The following is a 13,138-nucleotide window of genomic DNA, read 5'->3' as shown; positions in this document are numbered from 1 at the left end:
AATGAAAAATGTGTAAACTATTGCATTTGAAGATTCACCAAGCTGAAGGAGCAGAAGCATAAAAAACACAAGTTTATATCATTGAATTTAAAAATTTTCACCTAGGATCACACGCATCATGCAAGATTTATTTTTTATTTATTTGATTTCAATGATAAACAATATATTAAAACACTTTTAATATGTTTTGGATCTGTATTTGCCATTTAAAATTTCAAAAACTAATCAGATTAATTTTAGAATCATAGATGAGATCAAGAACAAATACACTAATCTCTTGATGCACTGCAGTGTATTTGTGCCTTTCGGATGCGTCTTCAGGACATCATGTCACACCTTACCCCTCTGTAAGGCATAATATGTTCCCGTAGAATACTTAATGAACTACCGAACTTCACCTACCGATAACTCATTAAGTACCCTACAAGGGATTTTAAAACGATTTTCTTACATTTTGGAAGTGGTGAGCATTTTAGTGAGAATTAAAACCATTTATTCAAAGCTTAAAGACTAGAAAAAAATTTTTGTCCATTTAAATTTTGCCATAAATTTTATAAAAATTTTGACAGAGTTCCGTTTGAAATTGGAGAAAACAGTTCTTCAAATACCTAAAAAAACACTTCCAAAAATATTTCACAACTCCCAACCTTCAATAACTCAATCATCTCAATTCAATGCACTTCAAAATAATTTCACAATACAAATCAAGATTTCTCATCTCAAAATATTTAATATCTCCATTCACAAAGCATAAAGCAAGAAATTCATATGTACAAATATTAAATTTACAGAAGAGGATCCAAAATAATATTATTACAATTTATTTACAACTGCTCAACTACATTGATACATACAATATTTTTATATTTACATCAAGATTATCTACAAGGGTATAAAATAATACCCGTACAAAATGATCAGAGTAGTCCTCGATTTAACAGCAGCTCACTCTGCTGCTTTCTCCTTGCTCTTATCTGCGACAGCAAAATAAGCTATCGCTGAGTATAAAAATACTCAGTGGTGCATAATAAAAATTTAAAATACAATAAATAAATCATTCATTGCCAAACACAATTTAAATATTTCTCAATCACGTTTCACAAATATCAAAGTTCATAATAACACCATTTTGTCAAATAATCTATTAAACACAGTTTAGTCAAACAATTTCATAAACACAGTGTTGCCAAAGTCATACACAACTTAAGCCATGACACAAAATTTCCGATCAATGCCGCGTTGTACACCACGACAAAGCAATCTCAACCCCATTAATCGAAATCAATGAGAGAGGTGGCTAGCTAGCTAATGAGTACTCATCCGATCTACAACCTCAACTGGCAAGCCAGAGAGGGAGGAAAATAAACGATCTCAACCCCATAAACGGAGGAGGAATAATGTGGTACTGTCTAATCGTTTGCATAGCATAAAGAGAGATGTTTGTATAAAAAAATAGATGACGATAATGTCATTCACCCTGCTAAAGAAAGTTGCTCAACATTCTAATCAAATAAAAGTTTAGATATTGTTTAAGATGTACTGATACGTGGCGTGCTCTTGCGCACTCTAGAATAAATTTTTAAATATTAATACACTTGTATATGCACACACGCACGTGAATAAAGGGGGAAGGTATATAAAAACTTCTTGCCACCATTGCAATTTGGAAGATATGCATATATTATCTAATCCATTCTAAAATTTGTATTAAACAAATATTTAATTACTAATCCAATATATTTACCTTATAATTTATTTCTTTTATAAAAAATAAAATTTAGTAAAATATTTAATTTAGTCCTTATATTTATTGAGAAAGTTCAATTTAATCTATTTTGAACTTTTTATCTAAATTAGTCCAGAAATGCCATGTTAAGTATAATTTAGCCCAAAAATTAATTTTTATAATTAAATTTCTTACTTTTTTTTATTTAAATAAAAATTAAGAAGTTTAATTTCTTAATTTTGATTCTAAATTTTCTAATTTTTTATTTATATTCAAAAATCAAGAAGTTTAATTCCTTTTTTTTTTTAGTTAAATTAACTTTAAATTAAAATTTTTAAATTAAATTGTACAAAAATTAAAAATATGCTAAATTAAATTTCATGCACAAATATAATTGAGCTTTAAGCCAATAAAATTCTACTTTCGAGAGCAAACACAAAGAGTAATGTGTCAATATATATATATATATATATATACATATTAAGATGACCGAGAAAGTTGATTGCACAAATCAACAAGATAATAAAGTTATATTCCAACCATTCGGAGAAATAATTAACATATCATGGCACCATTAACATCAAATCAATTCAATTTTGGAAACTTGAATTCCTCTAATTTCTTATTTTCCCTTTATTTCTTTCATTTGTAGTGGCTACAGCAGCACTTTCAAGAAGACTTCCTCCCTATATAACTCCAAACAACTTTCACGGGACAATATAGAAAGACTTGTAGGTTTCAGAGACTAAAACAGTGTCCAGGTTTGGCATTACGTCTTTGAAATTATTCCATACATTGTGCTTTTAATGTTCATTCATTGCATTGTTTCTTTTGGGTTTTGATCATTAGCCTCATGTATTAAAGTTAAGAGGGAAATCAAAAATAATAAATGATCTTGTAGTGACATGACTCAATCGATCCAGAAACGTCAATTTTGTGTTGCGAAGTTCAATGTGACAAGTTTTAACAGTAACATCTCTCTAGTGTTTCAGGAAATATATGCGCCAGCGTGCTTGTCTTGTGCAAAGATGAGGATATCAATAGGAGCTTATTGGGTATTGGTTTTCTTGTGCATTTTTCTGTCTTCAGGTCCACTTTTCTATCTCTCTCTCTTTCTCGTGACAATGCACAAGCAAATGAGAAGCTTATTTGTATTCCTCATTAACTGTTGCAGGGCATAGTATTCATGCTTTCTCCTATGACTATTCTGCAACAACTGAGGCAAGCAGAAGTTTCAGTTTTCAGTGTTTTGTTGATTTCAAACAATATGATACCATTTCGCCTTACATATATTATCAAGAGGAAAAAATTGAAACTTTTTCTTGAACAGTGCTTGATAGAGCCTCAGAGAGCTCAATATGGAGGAGGGATAGTAGCCAATCCAGAGTTTACTTATAGCTTGGAAGGTTGGACTGCGTATGGTGAAGGAGCAATCAGAGAAGGAATATCAAAGGATGGGAACAAATACATTATTGCACATAGCAGAACAGAATCACTTGACAGTGCCTCACAGACGGTTCAATTTGAGGAAGGAAATCTTTATATTTTCTCCGGTAAGTCCTCCCTAATTGCATGTGTATGTATTGTATTTTGAATCTCATTTCTAATTAGTAATTAAACTTGATTTGGTATTCAGCATGGGTTCAAGTCAACAGAGGACGTGAGAGTGTAGCAGTTGCTTTGAGAACTGCTGCTGGTGAGCTGATTCGTGCTGGTAATGTTATAGCCAGCGATGGATGCTGGTCTTTGCTTAAAGGTGGCATCTTTGCAAACTTTTCAGGCCCTGCTGAGATTCTGTTTGAGGTAATAAGGGGCATTAATAAAGGGTGTATATAGGCATTCCTTTTTTTTTTTGGTTGGAGAAGAGTAGGTGAAGTCTGGAAGGTAAAATCTAATAGACAAGTTTTCTTTATATATGGATAATTAATTCTTGGTTTTCCTCATTGTTTTAGAGCAAGAACACAACTGTGGAAATATGGATTGACAATGTCTCATTACAACCCTTTACCATGGAGCAATGGAGATCCCACCAAGATGAAAGCATTCACAAGGTAATTCAATCAACATATAATCGTTGCTCATTTGATTCTCACATTATTTCATTAACTGATGAAGATTGAAAAATCAGCATCATATATAAAGGGATATCTCATTGTCTATCTTAGAGGGTCCTAGACCTCTGTGAGGCATATTGTGACTAAGGGTAGGCGCCGGATAGATCTATACCGGATAGGTCTATACCGGAATTAGCCATTTTAATTTAAGAAATCAAAATCAAATTGCATGATTCTCTATCTCTAATTTTGGTTTCAGTTTCAATTCGATACCAATTTTAATTAAATTTAATGGCTGAAATTTTTTTAAAATTTTTTATTTTTGCAAAGCAAAAAATTTGATTTCGAGTCAAAATCCAATTGCACTGGTCGAGTTTAGTTCGACTTTGATCTATCATATTTTCATTAATTTTGATTTTTCTTTTATTTCAGAGTTTGATTTCGAATCGAATTGTGGCAAACTATTATTTTGTAGCATAGAGTTATTTATTTATTTAGAATTAGCGTAGTTGAAAAGATCCTCTTCTTTCCACTTAAACCTTAGTCCTTAGTAAATGTATATAGAATGGAGGGGTATTAATTTGTAGGATAGAAACTGTCCCCAAAGCCCATCATCATAATCAAATTCTATTTTGAATGTGAACTTGCAGGAAAGAAAGAGAAAGGTGAGATTCCAGGTAACATATGCAAACAAAACTGCCGTGGAAGGTGCTATAATATCCATAAAACAAACCCAATCAAGCTTCCCATTTGGATGTGGCATGAACCATTACATCGTGGAAAACGTAGATTACCAAAACTGGTTTGCTTCAAGATTCAGGTATACCACTTTCACTAATGAAATGAAGTGGTACAGCACAGAGAAAAAACAGGGTCAGGAAAACTACACAATTGCAGATGCAATGGTAAGATTTGCCAAACAAAATGGCATTTCTATCAGAGGTCACAACATTTTCTGGGATGATCCAAAGTACCAACCAGACTGGGTTAAAAATCTTTCTCCTAATGATTTACGAGAAGCTGCAGCAAAAAGAATAAATTCGGTGGTCTCAAGATACAAAGGGCAACTAATTGCTTGGGACGTAATGAATGAGAATCTGCACTTCAGCTTCTATGAAGATAAGCTTGGCGAAGATGCCTCTGCAGAGTACTTCTCAACAGCTCACCAGCTTGATCCTGGGACAAGATTGTTCATGAATGAGTATAATACCATTGAAGATAGTACAGATGAGGCTGCAAATCCATTTAACTACAAGAAGAGACTGGAGGAAATTCTGTCATATCCTGGAAACCAAGGAATTTTAGCAGGAATTGGTGTGCAAGGCCATTTCAGTTCTGACCAACCAAATCTTGCGTACATGAGAGCTTCCTTGGACATGCTAGCTACAACAGGATTGCCTATATGGCTTACTGAAGTAGACGTTGGCAGAGGCCCAAATCAGGTAATGTTTATATTTCAAGTTTTTTGAGAAATTATCATTAGTAGTCTAGAAATATAACTTAATTTAGGAGAACACAATTAATACTGCCTCTGATCAATGCAAAATCACAACTTGGTTAGCCACTTGTTAGGAACCCAATATTCTGACATCTGCCATTGAGTTAATAGATTAAAAGTCGAATGCATACTTATAGGACAAGAGTTTAAAGTCAAATCTTGATTTCTCATCCTTTAATGAATTTCCAAAATGCCAAAATAACAAGGACTCTGACATATGCCAACTCTTGGCTTTTCCTTCACTTGATAATAATAATTATAATAACATGATTGCTAATAGATACTTTTCTGGGGCAGGCAGAGTACTTGGAGCAGGTACTGAGGGAAGGCTACTCTCACCCTGGTGTTGAAGGAATTATCATGTTCGTAGGCCCAGCAATTGCAGGTTTCAATGTTACAACACTAGCAGACAAAGATTTCAAGAACACTCCATCAGGAGATGTTGTGGACAAGCTGATTGATGAGTGGAAGCCTAAGCCTATTGAAATTAAAGCAGATAGTGAAGGATCCATTGAAGTTTCATTGTTTCATGGAGATTACAATATAACTATTAAAGACCCAGTTTCCAATTCATTGACTAGGTGGAATTATAATATGATAAAAGACGATACAACAGGCACTGTTCATATTCATATCAATGCTTGAAATGAATCATCACCATCTCAAATTACATATATTTGGCAAATAAATTGCCCAGTGTGTTTTCTTGGAAAACACCATTGGAAGATCACACCATAACTTCTTTTTAACCAGTGTTTGTAAGAGTAAATTGAGCAAGTGTGGATTGAAAATTTTCATGTCATCTTTTGCATCCATTGAAGCTTCTGGATAAATAAAAACAACAAAAGCAATAAGAAATAAAGGGTTAGAAAAATCTTTAATATTCATAAACTCCATAATTTAAGTTTCTTTTATGGTCACTATTGTGTCTGTCATAACAAGCACGCAAATCTAAGGCGCACATATAAATCGCAAAAGAAAAAAAATAACATAGGATTTAACGTGGTTCAACCGTAAGATTTACATCCACGGTAAGACAAGAGAAAAAAAAAATTCAACAGTGATGAAAAAAGCAAGATACAATCACTCAGAACTCTCAAACTCTAACCCCAGTGTGTTTCCCGAATATCTCACAACTTTACCACAAAGGGCAAAATATTACAATATTTATATTGGTCCATATTGGCTCGTGCCCTCTGCTACCACCACAGATCTCACTTTTTATCCCAATTGAGTCACAGCACAAAGCTTTTGGATCGGATCACAATTCGAGTCTATGAAAATATATCCAAAATTCAAGCTACAAAAAATAACAATTATTTCCCTTAGCTTGAATTCTCTCCATCATCAAAAAAATAACTACAAACACTTTATCTTGCCATATTCCCTTGTAAGGGCACTACTAAGTACTACAAATACTAACCAAGTCTAGGCAATGCCTAAACTTGCTAACTGGGACTCCATTGGTCATCATATGTGCTGGATTATCATGTGTAGAGAATTTTTGTACAACTAAAGTCTCCTGAAATACAATATCTCGAATGAAGTGATATCTGACATCAATGTGCTTAGTTCACTCATTGTATATCTGATTCTTTGTGAGATGTATTGCACTCTGGCTATCACAAAATACTATTAGCTTATTCTGTATCAACCCAAGATCACCCACTAAACCCTGTAACCATAAAGCTTCCTTTACTACCTCTGCTAAAGCCATATATTTAGCCTCTGTAGTAGACAAAGCAACTGTAGCTCACAATGTTACCTTCTAACCGATAACACTTTCAGAGAGAGTAAACAAATAACTTGTTAAAGATCTCCTCTTGTCTAAGTCCCTTGCAAAATCTGAATCCACATAGCCAATAACTGAATCACTCATCTTAGCCCTATCAAATGTCATACCAATATCTGTAGTACCTTTTAAATATCTCATAATCCATTTCATTGCCTGCTAATGCTCTTTCCCAGGACAAGTCATGTATTTACTTACAAACACTAACTGTATGTGAAATGTCAAGTCGAGTGCAAACCATAGCATACATGATGCTACCAACAGCATTCGAATAAAGAACATTGGACATATGCTCCATCTCCTCATCTGTTTTTAGTGATATGTCTGCAGATAACTTGAAATGGCAATAAATGAAACAGTCACAGACTTAGCATTATTCATGTTGAAACGCTTAAGCACTTTCTCAACATATGACTGCTGAGACAAGAAAAGTTTCCTAACACTTCTATCCCTGGTAATTTCCATTCCCAATATCTTCTTTGCAACACCCAAATCCTTCATCTCAAAGAAAAGTTTCCCAACACTTATATCCCTGATAATTTCTATTCCCAATATCTCTTTGCAACACTCAGATCCTTCATCTCAAACTCATCACTCAACTGCTTTTTTAGAATGTTAATTTGTGACATAAATTTTGTAGCAATAAGCATGTCATCCACATGCAACAGTAAATAGACAAAGGAATCATCTGAAAGCTTCCTATGATACACACAACTGTCATATGAACTACGAATAAAGCCATTAGAAACCATGAATGTATTGAATCTTTTGTACCATTGCCTAAGGGACTGTTTTAGACCATATAAAGACTTCTTGAGCAAGCAAACATGGTTTTCTATACCTGGAGTGACAAATCCCTAATGCTGACTCATAAAAATTTTCTCCTCTAGCTCACCATGCAAAAATGTGGTTTTCACATCTAGTTGCTCAAGCTCTAGATCATGAAGAGCAACTATAGCAAGTAAGACCCTGATAGAATTATGCTTTATAACCGGAGAAAATACTTTATTAAAGTCAATTCCCTCCTCTTAAGTAATGACTTTTGCTACCAACCGTGCCTTATTTCAAGGTGTTTGAACCCCTGGAGTGCCTTTCTTTTTCTTGAACACCCATTTATAGCCTACCACTTTCTGTCCCTTAGGCAATGATACAAGGTCCCAAGTCTGATTCTTGTGAAGAGATTCAATTTCTTCACCTATAGCATTGACCCACTAATCTACATCTAAACAAGAAATAGCTTATCTATAATTGTTGGGTTCATGCACATCAACTGTCTCAGTAACTGACAAGGCAAACGCAACTAAATCTGCATATGCATATCTCTGCGGGGGACTAATTTGTCTTCTCTCTCTACCAATTGCAATGCTATATGGTTCCTGTTGCTGTTGCTCTGGTGCACCCTCTTATTGATCAGGATCTTGCACCTCATCCTCTGAATCACTGGACTAAACTGCTGAAGTATCAATGTCAAGCTCTACCTATTCTCTGACACCGTGATCTGATTCTGCTATTGATTCTCCCTCTGACTATCTAATGAAGCAGACTCATTAAATGTCACATCCCTACTGATAATTAATCTTAGAGATTTTGAATTAATGTACCACAACCTGTAGCCTTTCACTCTAGATGCATATGCTAGAAATATGCATTTTCTTGCTCTCGGCTCAAGCCTACCATCCCTAACATGAGCATAAGTAGGGCAACCAAAGACTCTCAGCTAAGAGTAATCAACAGGTGAACTAGACCAGATCTCAAAAGGAGTTTTGCACTCAATAGCTATAGATGAAGATCTATTAACCAAGAAACAGACTATATTGATTGCTTTAGTCTAGAAATCCTTTTCCAATTCTGAATGTGAGAGCATGCTTCATGCTTTGTCACAAAGTGTTCTATTCATGTGTTCTGCAATACCATTCTGTTATGGTGTCCTTGCACAAGTGTAGTGTCTCACTATACCTTTATTGATGCAGAATGCATCGAACTCACAATTTCAAAATTCTAACCCATTATCAATTCTAAGACCCTTGACCTTTTTTTCTATCTGCTTCTCAATCATCGTCTTTCACTTTACAAAGGTTGAAAATGCCTCATGTTTTGTCTTTAGAAAATACACCCACACCATCCAAGAGTAATCATCAATCAAAGTCATGAAGTACCTAGCATCGCTCTTGGAAGGGATTCTGTTAGGACCCCATAGATCTGAGTGGATATAATCAACCGTTCCTTTGGTCTTATGCACTGCCTTTTTATCAAACTTCGCCCTGGTCTGTTTGCTAAATATACAGTATTCATAAAAGTTCACAGATTCTATTTTCTGCCCATCCAATAAATCTGCTTGCTCAACACAGATAATCCTCTTTCACTCATATGACCAAGACGTAGATGCCACAATTGAATCTGATTCTGATTATTGCTTCTAGATGCTACTGCAGCTTCTCTTGAAACTATACTGCCCTGAAAAAAATACAATCTTGAAACTAAGCTGCTCTTCATGAGTACCATAGAGCCCTTACACACTTTGAGAACTCCATTCTCTGCATGGTATTTGAATCCATGAGAGTCAAGTGTCCTAAGAGAAATCAGGTTCCTCTTCAATCTTGGAACATGCCAACACTCTATAATTCTAACCCCTAATTATCGTCACAAGTTGGGTGCCACCACCATCATTAATGTTGGCCATCTTAATAAGGGTGAAATATGTTCTGATACCACTCAACACAGTGTCTCTTAAAAGTAAATAATAAAAAATTTCAAGATAAACAAACTTAATCCAAAATTTTAAGGATAAATAAAGCAAATCAGTTTTATAAAGAAGAAAATTTCATTGAATAAAACTTGTACATAATGAGCAGGGATGATAATGGGTTAGATTTTTACACATACTTCACCCAACCGAATTAGATAGGAGTAGTGTATAATTAAGTTTGGGATGAGTTTGGATTTGAAAAATAATAACCATGACAAATTCAGCTCGTCGTTGATAAATTTGACACCCACCATTCTCTACATGGTATCTGAATCCATGAGAGTCAAGTGTCCTAAGAGAAATCAGGTTCCTCTTCAATCTTGGAACATGCCAACACTCTATAGTTCTAAGAATGCCATCAAACATTGTCAATCTGATGTTATCAATTCCTTCAACAGATAATGCATGATCATTGCCCAGAAACTGATGCATACATTTTGCATAATCATTTAGGTTTAATTTTATAGCCATTTTATTTGATTATTAGTTACTTTTAGCTAATTTCATTAGTTATTTAGTTAGTTTTTCACAATTATCAGTTTTAGATTAATTTGTAACTTTTACTTTGTTTTGTAGGAAAAATGGTGTTTTTGAAGGACTGAAAAGAAATTTTGCCATTGAGGAGTGACTTCTACAGCCAAAGATGTTAAAAACAAGTTTTCAAGTTGAAATATACATTGACAAAATTGCGCATAACTTGCCGCATAAGCTATGCAGATCCGCATGAGGAGAAAAAACACTTTTCCAACACCTGCCGAATTGTGCATAAGGAGAGGGCATAGCTTATACAGATTCACGCCTCCCTTATGCACTCTCGCAGAATTGTGCATAACCTATGCGCCAAGTCATGCAGTTTCGCATAAGTGAACCAGAAACCAGCCAAAAACTGCATAAGTGACTGCATGACTTATGCAGTCCACTTATGCAGTCCCACAAAGAGTTCATTAATGAGCTGGCAGAAGATTCCCTCAGAAAATCCCTCCTCAAACACACCATTTTAGGGCTCCATGTCAAAAAATGCTATAAATAGCCCCATTTCCCATTTTAGAAAAGGGGAAAGCAAGGAGAGGAAGAAAAAGAATAGGGGAGGCAGAAGCTGAAGAGTCACTTTCACCTTCCACACCATTTTTAACTAAGATTTGGAGATTTCTTTCCTTTCTTACATTTTTTCTACCTTTCTAGTGTTTAGTTTCTTGTTTCTTAGCTTAGATTAAAGCTTTATTTGCTTATAAACATCAGAATATCTTGTAAATATTATGGATAGTGAGTAGTTTATTTTGATTCTGGAGTAAGGGATGTAATATTTGAGATATTTTGTGGATTTTGATTGGGTAATCCATATTTTGTGGTCTTAATGAGTTTTATTCATTTCTTGTGTGCTTAATGATATGCTTAGTGTAGGATCCCATTAAGTGATGTTCTTAATCCATGGTTGAGGCACCGAAAGGAGAAGGCCTTGTGATAGATAATCAAGAAATTGGACTTAATTAACTTAGACCTAGAAATAAGCTAAGGATTAAGAGGATTCACAGATTAATTAAAGAACCTAATGGGTCTTAATTAACTCTAACTCCACGAAAGTAAGATTAGATTAATTAAGGCAGTCTTTGTCTCACTCGAAAGGGCATTCAAAGGATTTAAGAATTAATCTCCTTAAAACCCGTAAGTTTCACAAGATTGGATAACCAATTTAAAATCCCAAAATAGCTTGAATATGAAATCCTAACTCCTAATCGCCTTTTTATCATTGTTAATTTCTAATCGAATTTAATTCCTTGCCATTTTGAATATTGCCATATTTGAATTTGCTTTATTTTAATTTGATGCAAATTTAGTTAAATCATTACATAGTTGAATTGATTATTGATTTTGCACATATAGATTTCATACTCCAATACCCATTAATTCATTGCTTTAATTTCAAAAATAGTTCAATATAATCAACTTTTTATATCAAAAATTCAATCATTAACATAACTCCTCGTGGGAACGATATCTTTTCTATATTACTTGTATGACCCGTGCACTTGCGGTTGGGCCACATCAAGTTTTTGGCGCCGTTGCTGGGGAGTTGTTTTGTTTAAGATTGAATTCTTGATTATTTTAGTTGTTTATAGTTTTATCTTTGTTGTCTTTTCATTTTGTGTTTGTTTGTTCTTTTTCAGGTACTTTTAATCTTTTATGAGAAGAGCTAGAAGCACAAGTGGCACATCCTTATTGTTTAATCCTGAAATTGAGAAATTTTGTAAAGCCAACAAGAAAGAAACCAGAAAAAGGAAAGAAGCTTTGAGAGAAATTGAATTAGAAGTAGACATGGCTGATGAAAGAATCAGAATTGGTGTTGGTAATGCTGGAAATGATCGAAACAATGAAAATGCAGCCCAAGGTGAAGAGGTTGTAAATGCTAATGTGCCTAGGGGAAGTATGATGGATCATGCTTTTCCTCGTTTTGATGACTTAAGAGAGAGCATAGCAAGACCAAGGATTGATGCAAATAGTTATAAGATGGATTTTGGGGTTCTTCAGATGATTCAAAATTCCCAATTCGGGGGACATCCTTCTGAAAATCCACACACACATCTAAAGAAGTTTGCTATGATTTGTGATATGCAAAAACAACCTGGAGTGTCTGATGATGCAGCAAGATTGAAGCTATTTCCATTCTCTTTGAAAGATAGAGCATTGGATTGGCTTTACTCTTTACCTCACAACTCCATTACAAATTGGGAGCAACTCACTGATGCATTTCTTGCACAATATTTTCCACCTGGAAAAACTCAAGAACTAAGGAATCAAATGATAGCTTTCAGAACAAGAGAAGATGAAACTCTTTATGAGTCATGGATGAGATGGAAGGAATTAGAGAGACAATGCCCACATCATGCCATTCCAAAATGGATGATAAACCAGAATTTTTACACCAATGTCACTCCTACAATCAGAGGGATTATTGATGCTCAAACAGGAGGAGAATTTATTATGAAGCATGAAGATGAAGCTTATGAGCTACTGGAGAAAATTGCAAAGAACACTCATCTTTGGAGTAGTCCAAGAGGACCAGCTCCAACTCAAAAGAGGCAAGCTGCTGGAATGTATGATCTTGATCCGTTCAACATGATTAATGCAAAGTTTGATGCACTTACAAATGTTTTGGCTAAGAAGATGGAAGATTTGAGTATGTTGGTTAGTTCATCATCATCATCTGGAAGTTCACAACAAGTTGCTTATGCAGAAGGAACTACCAGCTGTGGAGTAGACTATGGAGAGCAAGCTGCATATGTTGGTAATTATGGAAACAAACAAATGGGAAATCCTTAATCTC

At 34.5% G+C, this 13,138-nt stretch overlaps 1 protein-coding gene and 1 pseudogene across 1 annotated transcript; one reads left to right on the top strand and one right to left on the bottom strand.

Moving 5' to 3' along the window:
- Positions 1 to 2,601: 2,601 nt before the first annotated feature.
- Positions 2,602 to 5,952, top strand: LOC110644602 (endo-1,4-beta-xylanase 5-like). The gene is made up of 7 exons (XM_058151400.1): positions 2,602 to 2,815; positions 2,901 to 2,947; positions 3,057 to 3,279; positions 3,363 to 3,529; positions 3,679 to 3,777; positions 4,431 to 5,222; positions 5,576 to 5,952. The coding sequence occupies exons 1-7, from the start codon at positions 2,632 to 2,634 to the stop codon at positions 5,921 to 5,923; spliced, it is 1,860 nt and encodes a 619-aa protein (XP_058007383.1). The 5' UTR covers positions 2,602 to 2,631; the 3' UTR covers positions 5,924 to 5,952.
- A 6,652-nt stretch (positions 5,953 to 12,604) lies between these two features.
- Positions 12,605 to 12,704, bottom strand: LOC131182728 (small nucleolar RNA R71; annotated as a pseudogene).
- Positions 12,705 to 13,138: the final 434 nt, after the last annotated feature.

Source organism: Hevea brasiliensis, chromosome 8 (assembly GCF_030052815.1).
Source record: "Hevea brasiliensis isolate MT/VB/25A 57/8 chromosome 8, ASM3005281v1, whole genome shotgun sequence".
Taxonomy (NCBI): Eukaryota; Viridiplantae; Streptophyta; class Magnoliopsida; order Malpighiales; family Euphorbiaceae; genus Hevea; species Hevea brasiliensis.
The sequence above is the reverse complement of the archived record's forward strand: the minus strand, read 5'-3'. Positions and strand labels throughout refer to the sequence as shown.